A 20,413-nucleotide genomic window follows, 5' to 3' on the forward strand; every position below is an offset into this window, starting at 1 on the left:
CCAAGTTTGGAAAGCAGATATCTCATCGCAATCCGTAATCGCACCAATCTCCTGGACCTCCCATCAAACAAGATCCACCAGATTTCTTGCATGAGGAACCAACCTTCACTGAGATCCCAAGAATCCCGAGTCTTAAACAGCTCAGATCCGCCAATCAACAAACCAAGGAAACCAGAGCTCCCATTTCTCCACCACACCACCAGAACCGGGAGAACCCATAAGAAACCCCAAATCCCCACCAGAAAAAACCTCAGCAGCATTCGGGAATCAAAACCCTACAATCACCGTCGCCATCGCCTTGTTTCGAGAGAGCCGATGTAAGCACATACATGTAAGCAAATACACATGAAAAGATCCATGTCTAATTCTCTATTCTCTTAGAGCACTCAAATTTAAATGGAGTAAAATATAGAAAAGAATATAATTGAACCACATAATAAATTAGAATTGTAACTCCCTATTTTTCTAAATATAATTTTACATCACTTCGATTCATATTCTCTTATTCTCTCATTTTTTCATTCTCTCTATATTACATTATTTTTGATGTTCTAAAAGGTTTATCTCCACTGTCTATTTTAGATTATCATCTTATAAGTAATTATTTTTTTAATATTCTTCTACTATATTCACCCCACAAGATCACAAGGTTGAAAAATATCCATGTCTAATTCTCTATTCTCTTCTAGCACTCAAATTTAAAAGGAGTAAAATATAGAAAATAATATAATTTTAAAAATATATCATCTAATTAAATCCTCTAAAGATGAAACCATTAGTATGAAATCTAGCGCTATAATTTAAATTGATGAGTGAAAAATAAAAAAGGAAACAAAAAAATATAAGTTTTCCTTGGGATTTTGAAAAATCTTTAGATTGAAGTTCATATGATGTTATAAGAAAACTAATTTAGTTTGTCAATTAAAAAATAATATGAATTTGAAATTTTATGTATGAGTTTATATCAACAAAAAACCAAATGATGTGTAAGTTTAAAATTTCATTGGGCCACTTGGTATTCCTTTTATATTAAAAAAAACAAATTAAAAATTTATTTCTAATTAACTCACATTTAATATCATGTGTAATTCTACATTTAACTCAAATGTAACTCCTACCCAATAATTATTATAAATTTCATTTTTCCATTAATTTATTTAACTTTCAAGATAAAATTTCTTTGGTTAAATTTCCATATTTTTGTTTTGTTAGCTATATTTATAGTTATAGACTTATATCTTCTATTTATATTTTTAAAAAAACTTTGAAATGAGGAAGATTTATACATAGATGCTAAATTTTTTTGGTAACTTTGTTTGATACAATTTTACTATAATACAATCTTAAGAACAAATCTAATATTTGATTATGTTATTGTAAACAGAAAAAGAACAAATATTTTTTTCTAAATATTCAGAAATATAATAAAAACTATTATGCATGCAACCACGCGTTGTGTGGATTAATACCTAGTTTTCACTGAAACTAGATAGGTGTATATTGTAAACCAGTGAAATCAGAGTTACGTTGTTTACGTAATTTAATAAAATTCATGTTTATACATTATAAAATAATCTTTTGGTGTCAAAATGGTAATAATAATAATTTTTTATCTTTATAAATCTTTGTAATATTGCAGGAATGTGAATATAATATATACTTTAGATAATTAGGTTTAGTCAAACTTTCTTTGTTTAGATACTAAAATAGTATAAGAATGAGTAAATCGGTCAGAGTGACATCAAATATTTCCAAATAAGTTTTTTTAAAACCTATAAAATATTGATATTGATAACTTTACAAAGTCAAAAATATTATTTTTACATTCAAAAAGATCAATTTGTTTCCAAATATTTTTAAATGCTATGTAAGTCTATTTCCAAAAAAAATATGTATTCTTGTTTTAAAATTAATTTATAATCCCAAAGGAAAACAATAATAATTTATACATATATTTACATCTTTGAATATTAACATAGACTTGACCAGAAAACAAAAAAGAAAAAAAAAAGAAATTTTTTTTTATCATAGACTAAATACATGCATTGAACGTTACCATTAATGCTTACATTTTGTTACATCTATAAATAGGGAGCTTAAAGGTTGTATCTAACCAATCCTATATAATTTACCTAACAATGGCTTTCACTGATAAACCTCATCTTATATTGTTGTTTATGATGTCTTCTACTCTTATTCTTTTTGTTTCAGCTTTAGATTTATCAAATGCTTCAGCGGAAACCCCATCTTCGGGTGGCGATGGCTTTTTACCTCTAGCCGAAAAGCATGTTATAATCCGTAATAAAGTAAGCAACAAACAAATTTTGAATGTTCATTGCAAGTCTAGTAGCGATGATTTTGGGATGATCCATATTCCTTGGAATGGTTCATGGAGTTTTAGATTTCATGTTAAACTTTGGAAAACTACGAGGTATCATTGTCATTTTACGTGGTATAAAGGTGGTTCTCACTATTTCACTATATTTAAAACATCGAGAGATGATAAAGAATTTGGAGATCCTCCAGTTTGCAAAGAATGTATTTGGGATGTGGGGAGAAGCATTAAAAACCCTGTTTGTCGCGTTCCTCGTGATCCGAAAGATGGTCCATATTGTTTCAAATGGGAGGATAATCCTTAAACAAAAAAAAATTATTGTAACCACTATATCTTATGAAATACATGTAATCATTAAAATTTATCTAATAAAATGAAATCATTTATAATGTTCGAATGTTTGAATGTTTGAATGTTTTTAGAAGCTTTCTTTATTCGAAGTTTTCATACATCTTAAAAAAAAAAATCTGTTTATATTAACATGGAGTATATTAATTTTCGCTTAAAACCCATCCTTTCGACTGTAGTTTCAATTTATTGGAGCTGATTTACAGTTACAGCTTAGCATATGACAACAGATATATGATAGGATTCATGGGAAACAACCACATTCAAAGCCTATACAATAACAACTATTTGTTCAAGGCTTTGCCTGCCTATAAAGCTTCAAGGAAGAGGAGAAGTCCGATCCATATCCAATTGGCCTTCCTCCATCTAAAGTTGCAGCTCACGATGGTGAGATTGGTTCACTTCCACTAGGTTTTGTAATATCATTTGAACCCTATATAGTACTGCCTTCTTAGATTATGTCCCATCCAAGCATCAAAGGACTTTCTTGAGCATATTTTGTAGAGACTGGACTATTTGATTTATGAACATAGAATCAAAACATGAATATACTTAAAAAGTTATTGCATTTTTTTTTAATTCGCACTGGAAAGAAAAGAAAAAACATGTTTGGTCGGGTCATCTCAACCTCTATTGTTAAGAATCTATGTTTTGTTGTTGAAGGAACTCAAGATCCTTCATCTGCATTTGAATAGCTTCTTTGGGCAACCGTTTCGCCATGACATTCTCTTCTTCTACTCCTTCTGCAACCCTTGTGGCTTTCTCTTTGATGATTCTCTCTATCTCAGACTTGTCAACCGAAGGAAAAACCGAAACTAGCATCACTTGAAGTAGCTTCTCATCTTCTTCTTCGATAAGTCCTCTACGGAAGCAACAAGCATAAATACCTTCAAGAGCTTTTTCAACTCTTAGTTCCATTGGTATAATCGGCGCATCAATGTTCAACTTTGCTCTTCTCTGCATATTATAACCCAACAAAGTATCAACCTTTCTATATGGAAAGTATCAAACTCACTAAGTTTGCTCTCAAGAATTCAACTCTTAAGTAAAAACCCAATTGGAGAAGAGTAATAGCTGATACAAGAAACAGAACAAACCTGTCTTGCTTCAGTCATCAAAGCAATAAAGTTCGGTTCTTCAAACTCGAGATCATTGGAAATGCTAACTCTAGTTTACAAGAATATCAACCTAAGGTCCCTAGCCATGAATCCACTAGCAGCACTAACGAACCAAAAACTCATGGAAAAATGCCTTGCAAGTGGAAACGTCCACCCCACTACATCAAAGGGATCCAGGAATATTTTCAAAAGAACAACACATAGACAGGGTTAGAACACTTGAAGAAGGCAGCAGAAGGTAGTTACGACAACGGAATTTACTTTACGAAATTGTGAAGTTGTGCAGGGATGACGCAGCAGAAGGAAACATTTGGCTCGACAAGCTAGGCTCGAAACAAAACAAAGCAAAGAATGATCAATGCAGGAAAGAGATTCAGAAACACGAGTGCCACAATTAGATAACCGTACCACTAAATTTTATGAAAATGAAAACTAATCAAAAAAAACAACCCGGACTGTATAAAATAACATCAACATAAACACGAAAATTAATTTTTCTCAAAACACAAGTTACATCGACTCGAAGCACTCACTCAGTGGACAAATGGAAAAAGAAATTACAACTCACAACTTAATTAGGAAATCAAAGAAAGACAGCACATTTTCAGATAAACAAATTTTCACACCATTTAACACTTACGTTTAATGAAATCAACAGGGAGATAACTAAATATCCCCTACAGATGCGAAGCGAGCAGGAGATCACCCAAATACACAAGCAAAATAAAAATAATTATGGATCGATGAAAGGGATGACTGAAAAAAGGATTACGAGCATCAAAGTAATAGGTTCAATACTCATATTGTCCTCTCGATTGCAAACATTGCTCCTCTGCTATCCGTTCACGAGGACATCATATTTTCAAAGAGAATTAATCCATTCCCAACTCAATAACATACCAATAATGACCAAATAGACCAACACATTTTAAGCTTTACAGAGAATATGGGCCCAACGGCTGAAACACAAAATAATAGCAAATAAAAATAGAAATATAACTTATTGATTTTATTTACTATTCTTTATAAAACCCACAATCTTTTTCACTCCAAACACTAAAACATTGACAAAAAACTACTCCCACAGTTTACTAAATACATATAAAAATAATTAAAACTCTAACCCACAACCCCATATAAAAAATCGAATAACAATCCAACCATAAAATGACAAATAATTAGAATTTAAGCACAACTAACAACTACAGCCAAACAACAACTTTTACTATACAATCTTAACTTCTCATGATAAACTTTTTAAAAAAGATTAAAAAACACACATGATGATCCTAATTTTTGAAAAGTAAACAGCACACTAAATTATACTTACTGCAAAACCTATATTTTAAAAAAATATCCAACAAAACAACTTAAGCAAACAAATGAACTACAAGGAACAAACACAAAGATTTTAATTTACATAACCAAAAAATAATATACACAAAAAACCCTAAATACACCTTAATCTAACTCTCAAGCGTAACACAGTCCAAATGCTAGTAAGTTATGAAAGAGAACCAAGCAAGTGTATGTATTCGCCGGAAAAAGCAAAGACGATCGTTTAAGAGTACTTTTTAAACACTTCGCTTTCATGTATTCGTTTAGATTATTATATTCTATATATATTATATATACATATTTATGGCGAAATCATTACTGTGTATGAGGGCGTAAATTATGTCGCCGTGACTATCAATATATCTTCTAAAAATCTAAACGACTACCCACCTTAGTAACGTGGTCGAAGATTAATCCTAGCAACATCTATTACCCATCTCTCTGCTCATTAAATATTAAGTGTAGCGTTAAATAAAGTAGGAGAATATTTTTAGCATGCACCATCAAATGATAAAAAAGAAACGGTAGAAACTATGCATGTTTTTAACCGTCACGTTCACTATATAAACCTAGCGACGACAAGTGTTATCTCATCACTAAGGCATAGAAAAGAAAAACAAGTGGAAGGTTTAAAACGAGAGAGAGAAAGAAATGGCGACGTCGGGAACATACGTAACTGAGGTTCCTTTGAAAGGATCGGCGGACCAATATTACAAGAGCTGGAAGAGCGAGAACCATCTTTTCCCTGACGCCATCGGCCAGCACATCCAACATCCAACATGCATGTCATTGTTCACGAAGGTGAACATGACTCTCACGGCAGTGGCGGATCCAGGAACAAAAATAATATGGGGCACAAAATCTATATTTACCTAAATTTTTTTTTCAACAATAAATAACATAGAAAATAAAAATAAAATTGAAAAATAATTGACCAATCAGGAGTTCGAACCCACGACATCCAAAGTAATATGTCGCACTCTTTCCAATTGTGCTAAGTAACTGGTACAAATAAATTAACACTTAAATAAGTTTTAGAGAGGTGTGTAGGACACGTGCCCCACCTAGTGTACACGTAGATCCGCCCCTGTCTCACGGGTCTATCAGGAGTTGGAACTACACAAATGGTATACATTTACTTATACTTTCTCTCCATATACAGTATAACACTTTATATATACACATACACAACATGTACAATTATGGCGTATGTATGAGAAACTATGGTTTCGACTATTTAATATATCATATTTTGCATTTCTGTTTACATATGGAAACGATTGTCATACTTTTAACAAAGTGAAGTACTTTTCATTTTAGAGCTTTGAAAAATGTAAATGCAAAAATCTGAGGTCATATCATCGTATTAATGTTGTGAGTTCAGCTCTCTGTCGAGTGTGATTCACTATCTATGTGATCATAATCACATATTTAACCTGATGGTATGACTAGCTAGCTACTCGGATGTTGGAAACTGTAACTAATAAACACAAGTTTTTTGTTTTTTTGTTTGTAAGATGGAAAGCCGGTGACGTTCAAAGAGAGGAGGGAGATAGATGATGCAAATAAAACGTTGACCAAAAGAGGACTGGAGGGTCACCCGATGGAGGATCTCAAAGTGTTTGACGTCGTCTACCAATTTATTCCCAAATCTGAGGATAGCTGCGTCTGCAAAATCACAATGATGTGGGAGAAGCGCAACGATGATTTTCCTGAACCAAGCGGTCTCATGAAGTTCGTCAAGACCATGGTTGTTGACATTGAGGGTCACGTCACCAAAGCTTAACCATTATCATCACCGGCTATGATCACTACCATCATCACCAGTCCATCATCAGTATCTCGATGTATTACTTCAAAAGTATTTCAATATAATAAATAATGGGCTCTTATGGAGTTTCAAATTCTACGTAATTGTTTGGTATTGGAAGATGCTTTGATATGTTGTTATATGTTTAAATATTTAAATTCAATTTCATACTTTTTAATTGAATATTATAATTTTATATAATATAATAAACTTTAAATAATTAATTTTGAATTATTTTTAAAATATTGAAACTTGATACTAATGTTCGAAACTATAAATATTCTAAATTAGTTTGTTATAGCAATATCAATATATATGTCACTATAATATCTATTGAATTAAAATTTTTACTGAGTAACGGATCAAAATTTGAATATTTAAATTTAATTTTATACCTTTTGTTGAATATTATAATTTTATATAATATAATAAACTTAAATAATTTATTTTAAATTATTTTTAAAATATTGAAACTTGATAGTAAAGTAAGAAACTATAAACACTCTAAATTGGTTTATTATAGCAATGTCAATAATATGTCACTATAATATGAAAGAATTTCAAAAAACCAAGTATATTAAAACAAAAAGTATGACAATATATTAAATTACTCATGAAACAACCCGACCCCTTTTTTTTTTAATAATTAAAAACAATATATAATTAAGCATCCCATACTACTTAATTAACCAACCCAAACCACAACTCAACATTAAACCAGCAATAACATTAAGCACAGCGGAAACATACCAATAATACAAAACCAACAAATCATCAATACAATAACATTCCTAACCATTCTATCCGGCAACCTACCATAACACTAACCAAGGTTCCAACAACATAACCAACAAATCCAATAACACACAAACGAGACCCTAGATCATCCTCCTCCTCATCGCCATGATTCCACGATCACACTTTTGCCTTTACCTGCACACCACAAACAACAATTGAGATGCGTAAGTATTATCATAAATACTTAGTGAGGCCGTCTTCCCATCTACTAGGTTATACACACAAGCATATGAGACCCTCATGTTTAAGCAAAACAAACAACACACAACAATACATCAAACCAGGAAAACAAGTCTCGGCTGAGACCAGTGTCGACCGATGCCTCACGGTGTCGATCGATACTACAAACAATGGTGTCGACCGATGCTAAACAGTGTCGACCGATGCTAAACAGTGTCGACCGATGCCTCTTCTGCAGACACGATCTGCGCGAACACGAACGTCGAACTCCCCTTCCAAATCATCTCGAATCCGTCTCAAACTCACCCAATTACCTCGAAAATCACTGGGAATCACAAAAGCAACGAACCCAAGCAACAAAACAACACAAACAGCAAAGAAAACACCCAAACAAGAGAGATCTCATGCTTAGATCAACCATGGTCAAGCACTCACCTTATCAACTGATTATAACAACCAATACAACCAATTGAGACCCTCCTAACGTCTGAAACAGCCCAGAAACGCCCTACAACAAGCCACACAACCAAAAACGACTTATAGCAAAACTGGACAGAAACATCAGAAAAGAACAGTCTCAAAGACGAAACCCTAAAATAAAAACCAACCGTTAACTATCAAATCGCTCCGGTGAAAAGCTACCCCTAGACGTCACGAAGCTTCCCACAAAATTTCAGCACGATCGGACACCACACAAGACCACGATCTCAGTTACAATCTTCGATGGTCCCAACTCGCGTCTGAGAAAACGTGTCTCACGAAACTGCCAATAACTCATCGAGTTTAAATTCAAATCTACTTCTGTAAAACGGAGAATGACGATGTAAGCCTTGCGAATAACCCTACCAAATTTAATTACCTTTGAGAACGATTTCATATGCCGAAACTGTTTCCTCCCAAACCCTAACGATTCTGATCTTTCTCCTTTAATCTCCTTCACACCACAATAGGCTCTCTCCTCTCTCTCTATCTCTGAAAACGGCGACAAGACACCCTAAAACCCTTAATTTGTCGCTTCTACACTTATAACACGATTTAGGGATTTTCCTTGAACCAAACCGAACCAAACAGCAATTAAAACGAACCGGACCAAACCAGAAAACATGGTGTCGATCGATACACCAAGGGTGTCGATCGACACCCACACCAAAACCTTAAAAATTGGTTCGCGGATGTTACAATTCTCCCCCACCAACAAGGATTCGTCCTCGAATCCCGCAAAACCGTCCAACTGTCAAGGACCTCCGTGCCACCGTCAACACGGCCCGCACGTCCCCGACCGGACTAAATACCGTCAGCCAAGGTTTCCCGTGCACTATCGCAACAGCCCGCACACCTCCGACTGAACCATGAGGTCTCCCTCTAGCCAATATACTCGCATCAAACACACTATTTGCTCACAACTCAGTGCTTCCCCCGTCCGTGGTCGCAACCAACGAATCATGCCGGCTCGCTATCAGGCCAACCGCCTTAAACTACGGCATCCAGGAAGTCACTCACACACACTCCCCCCGCTCTCGGGTCGCAACCCTCGAGACATACCGGCTCACTGCCAAGCTGCGGCTCACAGCTACGGTATCCAGGGAGTCTCAAATATCCCGCTCTTGGGTCGTCACCCTCAAGCACGCTCTCGGATCGTCATCCGAAGCCTCATACCACTTTCCTTTTGTGGAAACTTTCTATTTATGGAAACTTCCAAAAATAGAAACCCGAGCTATTTCTCTTTTTCCCATGACGACAACAGTCAAACATAAAGGAAAATACTCATCTTATTAATCTCAAAATGTCATAATCGTTACAACCTCAACGAAAATACAATAGAAACAATAAGATACGACAATCCAATACATCAACCCGCATTCCGAGCACCACCTCATCTTAGTACTGAGTCGCCCAACCAACCACCCCTAAGCGACCAAGTATCAAGAGAGATGGGCTGGAATACTCCGTACCCGCTCCAGCCACGGACTACAACTCAGACCCGGCTAGACAAGCTCAAGTCGCGGCCTGCTTCTCAAACCACTTCTTAAACCTTGCCTTCATCCTCACCTCAGGCTCCCAAGTCTGCTCCTCTACTCCATCACAGTCCTACAGGACTCTCATCAAAGGAATCTTCTTCTTCCGAAGTTCCTTGACTCTCCTCCCGAGTACCCTCAACAGTCTCGCCTCCAACGTCATGTTGGGCTGAAGATCCTCAGGAATCTTAGGCAACAGCCGGTCACCCTCGTGAAGACACTTCCTCAGCATCGACACATGAAATACCTTGTGGAACGCACGCATAACCTCAGGCAACTCCAGCCGATATGCCACTGGTCCCACCCGCTCAACCACTCTGCACGGACCCATGTACCTCGGACTCAACTTAGTCTCTGACAATGACCTGTTCGGACCCCGCAACATAGCCATCTTGAGGTACACTCTATCGTCAACCTGAAACTCAAGATCCTTTCTCCTCTTATCAGCATAGCTCTTCTGCCGATCCTGAGCCTCCCTCATGTTCAGCCTCAGAACCCGAATCTTCTCTGAGGTCTCCTGAACAAAATCCGCACCATATATGCTCCTCTCCCCCACCTGAGTCCAACATAACGGTGTACGACATGGTCTCCCATACAAAACTCACTATGCAGAAACTCACTATGCAGAAACAATGTGACCCAGAAAGCCCATCTCACGCTGCTAAAAACTGTACTTGCTCCACTTAGCAAACAACTTCTGCTCCCGCAGCTTCTCCATAACTGCCCTCAAATGCACTGCATGCACCTCAGGACTCTTAGAATAAACAAGGATATCGTCGATGAAAATGATGACAGATACATCCAGAAACTCCTGAAACACAATGTTCATCAATCTCATAAATGCTGCTGGCGCGTTAGTCAATCCGAAAAGCATCACCACAAACTCATAGTGCCCATACCTCGTCCTAAAAGCAGTCTTCCTCACATCTACCTCATCTATCGGTATCTGATGATAACCCGACGCCAGATCTACCTTAGAGAACCGAGTAGCACCTCCCAGCTGATTCAACAACTCATCAATCCTGGGAAGAGGGTACTTGTTCTTGACAGTGACCCGGTTCAAACCCCATTAGTCAATGCACAAGCGGAAACTCCCATCCTTCTTCTTAATAAATAACACCAGTGCTCTCCACTATGATACACTAGAACGTATAAATCCCTTGCTCCATAAATCCTCTAGTTGCTTCCTCAGCTCAACTAAACAAATACTCAAGTATGCCGACATCAACTCGCCGCCACCTAAATATCAACCCTCTTGTTCGTCCAAGAACCTCTAGTAACTTGCCACTTAGGGAAACTTCCCCAAGATAACTTATTCCAGAAATAGCTTTTCCACTTGGCAATTCTCCACAGTAAATCATCAATACGAGCGTAATAAAACAAACAAGTACCATACGTTCGCATATTCTGATTCACCGCGTCAAATGCTTTGCAGGCAGCTAACTCAAACCACTTGACTTATTCCCTCCAACAAGTTTACCAAAACCTTGGATCTTGCAACCCTGTCCAACTCCAATGAACTTCATCCAGCATCGTTACAACGATTAGTTTATCCTGCCATGAAGGCTTTTCGTGAACTTATGTATCTGGCAAACATGCCTCTCCCGGCTCAATCCTGCTGTAACTCCCCTTCCCGGGACTCCGGCACCACCGGCCTCACAATCCTAGCACACAGCCAAACATTCATAAACGCTATGGTCATAAAACCTTGTCCCAAAAGTCAACACATTCAAAACCCGAGATTAAACCACAGTCAATCTCTCAAGGTCTACATTCAATCGTTATGTTTATACTCACGTCCTAGGAATTTCTTGCTTCCAACTCTTCCACTCTTAGGTCACAACCTTCGAGTCATACCGATCTCACTCTCAGACCAGCGTCTTCGAGTTATACCGTCTCACTCTTGGACCACAATCCTCAAGATCTCGGTATCAGGGGAACTACTCATCCCCTCAGGAGAATAACATCCCCTCTGCCACTCTCGGAGCCCTCAGCCCCTCGAGCTATCGGTATTCAGGGGAATCACCATCCCCTCAGGAGCAACAATCCTTAACGACTATAAACATCTCTCGACACAACTACCTCTTGTGGTCCGAGTATAACATTGCAATGTTACACCTGCCCACTCAACTTATATCCAACTGGATTAACCACCAAGCAGAGAAGTATCTGCTCCAACTGCATATGTCCACCTATCCGCCTCTCTAGGCCCGATACCTCTTGAGAATAATCTCATACCGGTCATCTACAACCGCTCCATCCTCTTAACATAAGGTGGAAAGTCCTCAACATCCGCAGCCCTCGACTGCACCCCGCCACATGTGGCACAACTGGAGCCTACACTGGTACCCCTCTCGGTAACCGCTCCAACAGCACGCCAACAGATCCGCCAAGCGATCATCTCGACCCTGGGCTCCACCTGCTGCAACCCCACACTTGGGTTCCCAGCACCCCCGGCATGCTCACCGGCTAATCCCCTCTGGTCCCTCCTGATACGCTTGCGACCCTCTGACGTACCTCCTCGTGGAACTCTGGACCACACACTCGCTGGCCTCGGGACCCGCCCGACAATGACCACAACCACGTCCCCGTCCACGAACAACTACTCAAACACCTTAACCACTGATCTTCCAAGAGCAGAGGCTAACAAGCAGAAAACAAATCAATACCACACAAAGAAACATAACAATAACTCACCGTGGAATCTCATTGAAGGCTCGAAGAGGATGTTCTAAGACTCCATGCCACACACAATTGACTAACTCACATAATCAATTCAAACATGCAAATCCCAAACATCTACAGCACAAAGCCTAGTGAACCCAAACCTAGAACGGTAAGGGCTCTGATACCAAAATGAAACAACCCGACCCCTTTTTTTTTTTAATAATTAAAAACAATATATAATTAAGCATCCCATAGTACTTAATTAACCAACCCAAACCACAACTCAACATTAAACAAGCAATAACATTAAGCACAGCGGAGACATACCAATAATACAAAACCAACAAATCATCAATACAATAACATTCCTAACCATTCTATCCGGCAACCTACCATAACACTAACCAAGGTTCCAACAACATAACCAACAAATCCAATAACACACAAACGAGACCCTAGATCATCCTCCTCCTCATCGCCATGATTCCACGATCACACTTTTGCCTTTACCTGCACACCAAAAACAACAATTGAGATGCGTAAGTATTATCATAAATACTTAGTGAGGTCGTCCTCCCATCTACTAAGTTATACAAACAAGCATATGAGACCCTCATGTTTAAGCAAAACAAACAACACACAACAATACATCAAACCAGGAAAACAAGTCTCGGCTGAGACCAGTGTCGACTGATGCCTCACGGTGTCGATCGATACTACAAACAATGGTGTCGACCGATGCTAAACAGTGTCGACCGATGCCTCTTCTGAAGACACGATCTGCACGAACACGAACGTCGAACTCCCCTTCCAAATCATCTCGAATCCGTCTCAAACTCACCCAATTACCTTGGAAATCACTAGGAATCACAAAAGCAACGAACCCAAGCAACAAAACAACACAAACAGCAAAGAAAATGCCCAAACAAGAGAGATCTCATGCTTAGATCAACCATGGTCAAGCACTCACCTTATCAACTGATTATAACAACCAATACAACCAGTTGAGACCCTCCTAACGTCTGAAACAGCCCAGAAACGCCCTACAACAAGCCACACAACCAAAAACGACTTATAGCAAAACTGGACAGAAACATCAGAAAAGAACAGTCTCAAAGACGAAACCCTAAAATAAAAACCAACCGTTAACTATCAAATCGCTCCGGTGAAAATCTACCCCTAGACGTCACGAAGCTTCCCTCAAAATTTCAGCACGATCAGGCACCACACAAGACCACGATCTCAGTTACAATCTCCGATGATCCCAACTCGCGTCTGAGAAAACGTGTCTCACAAAACTGCCAATAACTCATCGAGTTTAAATCCAAATCTACTTCTGTAAAAATGCGAACGACGACGAAAGACTTGGGAATAAACCTACCAAATTTCATTACCTTTGAGAACGATTTGATATGCCGAAACTGTTTCCTCCCAAACCCTAACGATTCTGATCTTTCTCCTTTAATCTCCTTCATACCACAATAGGCTCTCTCCTCTTTCTCTATCTCTGAAAACGGCGACAAGACACCCTAAAACCCTTAATTTGTCGCTTCTACACTTATAACACGATTTAGGGATTTTCCTTGAACCAAACCGAACCAAACAGCAATTAAAACGAACCGGACCAAACCAGAAAACATGGTGTCGATCGATACACCAAGGGTGTCGATCGATACACCAAGGGTGTCGATCGACACCCACACCAAAACCTTAAAAATTGGTTCGCAGATGTTACAATTCTCCCCCACCAACAAGGATTCGTTCTCGAATCCCGCAAAACCGTCCAACTGTCAAGGACCTCCGTGCCACCGTCAACACGGCCCGCACGTCCCCGACTGGACTAAATACCGTCAGCCAAGGTTTCCCGTGCACTGTCGCAACAGCCCGCACACCTCCGACTGAACCATGAGGTCTCCCTCTAGCCAATATACTCGCATCAAAGACACTATTTGCTCACAACTCAGTGCTTCCCCCGTCCGTGGTCGCAACCAACGAATCATGCCGGCTCGCTATCAGGCCAACCGCCTTAAACTACGGCATCCAGGAAGTCACTCGCACACACTCCCCCCGCTCTCGGGTCGCAACCCTCAAGACATACCGGCTCACTGCCAAGCCGCGGCTCACAGCTACGGTATCCAGGGAGTCTCAAATATCCCGCTCTTGGGTCGTCACCCTCAAGCACGCTCTCGGATCGTCATCCGAAGCCTCATACCACTCCCACTCTCTGGCCACAAAGTCCATCGAGCTATCGGTATCACATGAGTTGGGCCCACATGGCCTTGAGCAAAACAAACCTGATGCCATCGAGTATCTCCCGGCTAGATCTACCTCAACACTTCCCACAAAAATTCCCCTTTTAGAAACTTTCTAATTCTGGAAACTTTCCTTTTGTGGAGACTTTCTATTTATGGAAACTTCCAAAAATAGAAACCCGAGCTATTTCTCTTTTTCCCATGACGACAACAGTTAAACATAAAGGAAAATACTCATCTTATTAATTTCAAAATATCATAATCGTTACAACCTCAACGAAAATACAACAGAAACAATAAGATACAACAATCCAATCCATCAACCCGCATTCCGAGCACCACCTCATGTTAGTACTGAGTCGCCCAACCAACCACCCCTAAGTGACCAAGTATCAAGAGAGATGGGCTGGAATACTCCGTACCCGCTCCAGCCACGGACTATAACTCAGACCCGGCTAGACAAGCTCAAGTCGCGGCCTGCTTCTCAAACCACTTCTTAAACCTTGCCTTCATCCTCGCCTCAGGCTCCCAAGTCTGCTCCTCTACTCCATCACAGTCCTACATGACTCTCATCAAAGGAATCTTCTTCTTCCGAAGTTCCTTGACACTCCTCCCGAGTACCCTCAGCGGTCTCGCCTCCAACGTCATGTTGGGCTGAAGATCCTCAGGAATCTTAGGCAACAGCCGGTCACCCTCGTGAAGACACTTCCTCAGCATCGACACATGAAATACCTTGTGGAACGCACGCATAACCTCAGGCAACTCCAGCCGATATGCCACTGGTCCCACCCGCTCAACCACTCTGCACGGACCCATGTACCTCGGACTCAACTTAGTCTCTGACAATGACCTGTTCGGACCCCGCAACATAGCCATCTTGAGGTACACTCTATCGTCAACCTGAAACTCAAGATCCTTTCTCCTCTTATCAACATAGCTCTTCTGCCGATCCTGAGCCTCCCTCATGTTCAGCCTCAGAACCCGAATCTTCTCTGAGGTCTCCTGAACAAAATCCGCACCATATATGCTCCTCTCCCCCACCTGAGTCCAACATAACGGTGTACGACATGGTCTCCCATACAAAGCCTTATAAGGAGCCATCTTAATACTTGCCTGATAACTGTTGTTGTAAGCAAACTCTACCAGGTTCAGGTGATCTGCCCAATGGCCACCCCAATCCAACACACAAATCCTCCAGCGTCTCGATCGTCCTCTCAGACTGTCCATCTGTCTGGGGATGATAAGCTGTACTCATATGCACCTTAGTGCCCATCTCTGCCTGAAATACCTTCCAGAACACCGAAGTGAACTTAGAATCCCTGTCAAACACAATACTCGCTGGCACCCCATGCAATCTGACTATCTCTCTCACATACTTCTTAGCCAAGACCGCTGCTCCAACAATCTTCTTAATGGATAGAAAATATGCTGACTTAGTCAACCAGTCCACAATGACCCAAATAACATCAAAAGTTCGTGACACTGGCAATCCTACCACAAAATCCATCATGATCATATCCCACTTCCACTCTGAAATGGGTAGACTCTTTAGTAATCCGCTTGGAACCTGATGCTCAGCCTTCACCAGCTGACACACGTCGCACCTCGGGCCCAACTAGCTACAACCTTCTTCATCCCGACCTAATGATAGTACCTCTTGAGATCACGGTACATCCTAGTCGCTCCTGGATGAATAGAAAAACATGCTCGCATGAGCCTCCCTCAAGATCTCCTATCTCAAATCCTCATCCTTGGGCACACAAATCCGACTGTGCACCAAGATAGTACCATTAGTTGAGACCTGATACTCTGAATCAACATCCTTAGAGACATTCACCAGCCCCAAATCCTTCTCCAGAGCCAACCACACCCTGCTCAGAAGATCTGCTCTATAAGCCGCCTCCTAACCCAATGGTTCTCGAGGAACTACACACAAGCTCAACGCACTGACCTCTCCTACCAGAGACTTCATCTCATGGTCCTGTAGTAACCTATCAAACCAAGGAAACTCCTGATCTTAGTGACATTCTGTTGTCTAGGCCAATCCCTGATAGCCTGAATCTTCTCTGGATCTACAGAAACTCACTATGCAGAAACAATGTGACCTAGAAAGCCCATCTCACGCTGCTAAAAACTGTACTTGCTCCACTTAGCAAACAACTTCTGCTCCCGCAGCTTCTCCATAACTGCCCTCAAATGCACTGCATGCACCTCAGGACTCTTAGAATAAACCAGGATATCGTCGATGAAAATGATGACAGATACATCCAGAAACTCCTGAAACACACTGTTCATCAATCTCATAAACGCTGCTGGCGCGTTAGTCAATCCGAAAAGCATCACCACAAACTCATAGTGCCCATACCTCGTCCTAAAAGCAGTCTTCCTCACATCTGCCTCATCTATCGGTATCTGATGATAACCCGACGCCAGATCTACCTTAGAGAACCGAGTAGCACCTCCCAGCTGATTCAACAACTCATCAATCCTGGGAAGAGGGTACTTAGGAGGAATGAATTAATGTACAATTATTGGATAGGAGTTACATTTGAGTTAAATGGAGTTACATGTCTTTAATTATAAATAAATATTTTAATTTTTTATAACTTAAAATAAAAGGAATACCAAGTGGCTGAATCAAAATTCACATGATTTGGTTGTTTGTTGATATAAACTCAACACTTACACATAATATTTCAAAATAAAAAAATATTACTTTTTAAGTGACAAACTAAATTAGTTTTCTTATAAAGTTATATGAATTCTTCAATCTCAATAATTTTAAAAATCCCAAGGATAACTTATATTTTTTGGTTTTCACTCATCAATTTAATTTATAGTGCTAAATTTCATACTAATGGTTTCATCTTTAGAGAATTTAGTGAAATGATATTTTTAAAATTATATTTTATTTTTATATTTAAGTTCCGGTTGAATATGTTTTGTTTTTTGGATCATTTTTTATTTTGATTAAAGACACAAAAAATCAATTGTTTAATTATGTTCTTTTTGTTTTCAAAAACCTCAAATCATAAAAAAAAATATATATATTATATTGATCTCCGCAAATTTATCAATTGGATCACAAAAAAAATAGTCTTTATAAATGGATAAATGGATAATTATATTGATCTTTAAATATTATATTGATCTTTATAAATTATTAAAAATGATACATGAATATGTGAGATAACCAGAGACATAATAGATAATTACATATGGATCATTTCAACTTTATGATCTTATTGTGTGGTGAATATTGTAAGGAAGTATGAAAAGAATGACTTATAAGATGTTAATATAAAATAGAAAATGGAGATAAACATTTTAAAAGATTAAAATAAATATATAAGATATACATATCATAAAAACTCTAAAACTAAGCTTTTACAATGATATTTGATTTGATTTTTTATAACCCATACAACAACAATAACAAAAAAAATACAAAACAAAACAAAAAAGAGATTTGAGAGTAGTGGAAGAAGATGAGAGAATGAAAGAGTGATAGACTAAGAGAATAAGATAATGAATATTTATAGGAAGAGAAATGATGAAAAATTACATTTAGAAAAATGAGAGTTACAATTCTAATTTATTGTTTTGTTTTAATATAATTGATTAATTCAATTTAGTGGAAAATAAAGTTAATGCATAATTTATAAGGAGAAGCTATAAAGATTTCAGTTTTATATTATGTGAGTTAAATTTGAAAATTAATTGTTTTTAAATTTGTGTTTTAATATAAATTTTTTTTTGTTGAAATTGCATTGCCAAGTGGACCAATAAGGAGAGACTGAAACTCTACTTTTATATATATGATTTATTTCTAAGATCTTAATTTGAACATTTCGAGGAAAGAGGAGATAACCATAACAACGATCAACATCTATTATTGAACTAGATTTTCACCCGCGGTACACCGCGAGGCAATTTTTTCTTCAAATAAAAATTTTAAATTTTAAGTTATAATTATTTGTTGATTTTGTTCAGTGTTTGAGATTGTATAATCGTATTTAGATTGTTAATTTCAGGATTAATTTGTGATATATTGCATGATATTTGTTTTTTACATAATCATAATTTAATTAAAAAAATTAATATTCTAATATAGATGGTGTGATATGTCTATATTTTGTCTCTGCTAAGCATGTTTTTGTCACGCATCTAATTAGGATAACTAATTGTTTTGCATGAATTTCTACTCTCTTTTGTACACTTTTCATATTTAGGTAGTTCTTGCATTATCTTCGCATACCTCGTGCATTTTGGAGTATTTCAGGTATTTAGGAGACTTTGGAGCCAGGCTGTCTCGAGTCGCGCCATCATTCCGTCATCACACATCCGCTCGGGTTGCGCCATCATTCTGTCATCACACATCCGCTCAGGTCGCGCCATCATTCCGTCATCACACATCCGCTCGAGTCGCGCTGTCATGCCGATCGAGTCGCGCTGTCATGCCGATCGAGTTGCCGTTCGAGTCGCGCTGTCATGGGATTCAGCTTTCGACGTCTTCACCAAAGTTGTAGAGAATTGAGTCATCTTTCCAATGCCGTTTATTTCAAGCCAATCGGATGTGTGGTTCAAAAGTTATCATCGTTTTAGTGGAGGCGTAAACATCCAGATCGAGTCGCGTTGTCGTGCTAATCGAGTCGCGCTGTCGTGCTGTTTGAGTCGCGCTGTCGTGTTGTTTGAGTCGCGCTGTCGTGCCGTTCGAGTTGCGCTTTCGTGCCGTTCGAGTCGCGCTGTCGTGTTGAGCCAACGCCATCACTCCACTTGAGCCAACGCCATCACTCACTCGAGCCATTACTCGTTCGCACATGTCAGGGAGACGTTCCATCCTACACGCTTTAGGAGATTCCCAAACCGACGCTTGATCTTGTCGTTTTAAGTTTTAGCGATTTTATGTCTTTACTATAAATACGTTTTGTTAAGTCTTTGCGACATCATCTTAGTTTTTATCTTGTTTTTATTTTGTAAGGTTTCCCTAGCCACCAAGAACCGTTCCCAGACTTTGTATTCAGATATCTTTTGATACATTGAGTATTTGCATTTGATTTCTTCTACAAACTTGTTTATCTCATTTTTACCTATCTAAGAATGCTTGTTTCAATGTTTTCTGAGTTTGTATTGTTGACGATGATTTCCGGATCTGAGTAGTGCATTAGTTCTTGAGGATGGGATAGATTAGGTGGAGGATCTTAGGATGTAGGGTGTTTAAGCTTGATTTATATGATTCCCTTCTGGACTAGAGTTAGAATTACTAGTTTCTCTCTGATCAATTGGAACTAGGTTCGAGACATTTCCACACCCAAAAGGTGTTCGATGAAATGTCTGACCAACTAGTGCCAGAGACTTACGTTCCTAGCCTAAGAGATTAGTTGTCTAGGATGTTTGTTGACATGAATGAACTTGTTTGTCATGCCTGCCCGACCACGTTTCTCTAGCGAGAGCTAGGTATGGAAGTGGTTGAGTCTGAGTAGCTTTTACCAAGAGATTGGATTAGCTAAGTTGTGATGTTCATTGTTTAGGGATAGATTGTTTGTGGCATG

General features: G+C 38.7%; 2 protein-coding genes and 1 pseudogene across 2 annotated transcripts; 2 read left to right on the plus strand and 1 right to left on the minus strand.

The window, feature by feature from the left end:
- The first annotated feature begins 2,102 nt into the window (after window positions 1–2,102).
- Window positions 2,103–2,724, plus strand: LOC104788933 (S-protein homolog 3-like). The gene has a single exon (XM_019245536.2). It carries the CDS (start codon window positions 2,139–2,141, stop codon window positions 2,637–2,639), a length of 501 nt encoding a protein of 166 aa, XP_019101081.1. The 5' UTR covers window positions 2,103–2,138; the 3' UTR covers window positions 2,640–2,724.
- Window positions 2,725–3,281: 557 nt separating this feature from the next.
- Window positions 3,282–3,850, minus strand: LOC104788934 (photosystem I assembly factor PSA3, chloroplastic-like). Its single transcript, XM_010514695.3, has 2 exons — window positions 3,781–3,850; window positions 3,282–3,640 (listed from the first exon to the last, which is right to left on the minus strand). The coding sequence occupies exons 1-2, from the start codon at window positions 3,796–3,798 to the stop codon at window positions 3,320–3,322; spliced, it is 339 nt and encodes a 112-aa protein (XP_010512997.2). The 5' UTR covers window positions 3,799–3,850; the 3' UTR covers window positions 3,282–3,319.
- Window positions 3,851–5,790: 1,940 nt separating this feature from the next.
- Window positions 5,791–6,925, plus strand: LOC104785733 (MLP-like protein 328 pseudogene; annotated as a pseudogene).
- The last annotated feature ends 13,488 nt before the right edge of the window (window positions 6,926–20,413 follow it).

The sequence above is a fragment of the Camelina sativa genome, chromosome 12 (assembly GCF_030686135.1).
Source record: "Camelina sativa cultivar CO46 ecotype springtype chromosome 12, ASM3068613v1".
In the NCBI taxonomy this organism is placed as follows: Eukaryota; Viridiplantae; Streptophyta; class Magnoliopsida; order Brassicales; family Brassicaceae; genus Camelina; species Camelina sativa.

Coding starts and splice junctions, on each gene's coding strand:
- LOC104788933 (XM_019245536.2), top strand. CDS start 2,139: ATGGCTTTCACTGATAAACCTCATCTTATATTGTTGTTTATGATGTCT.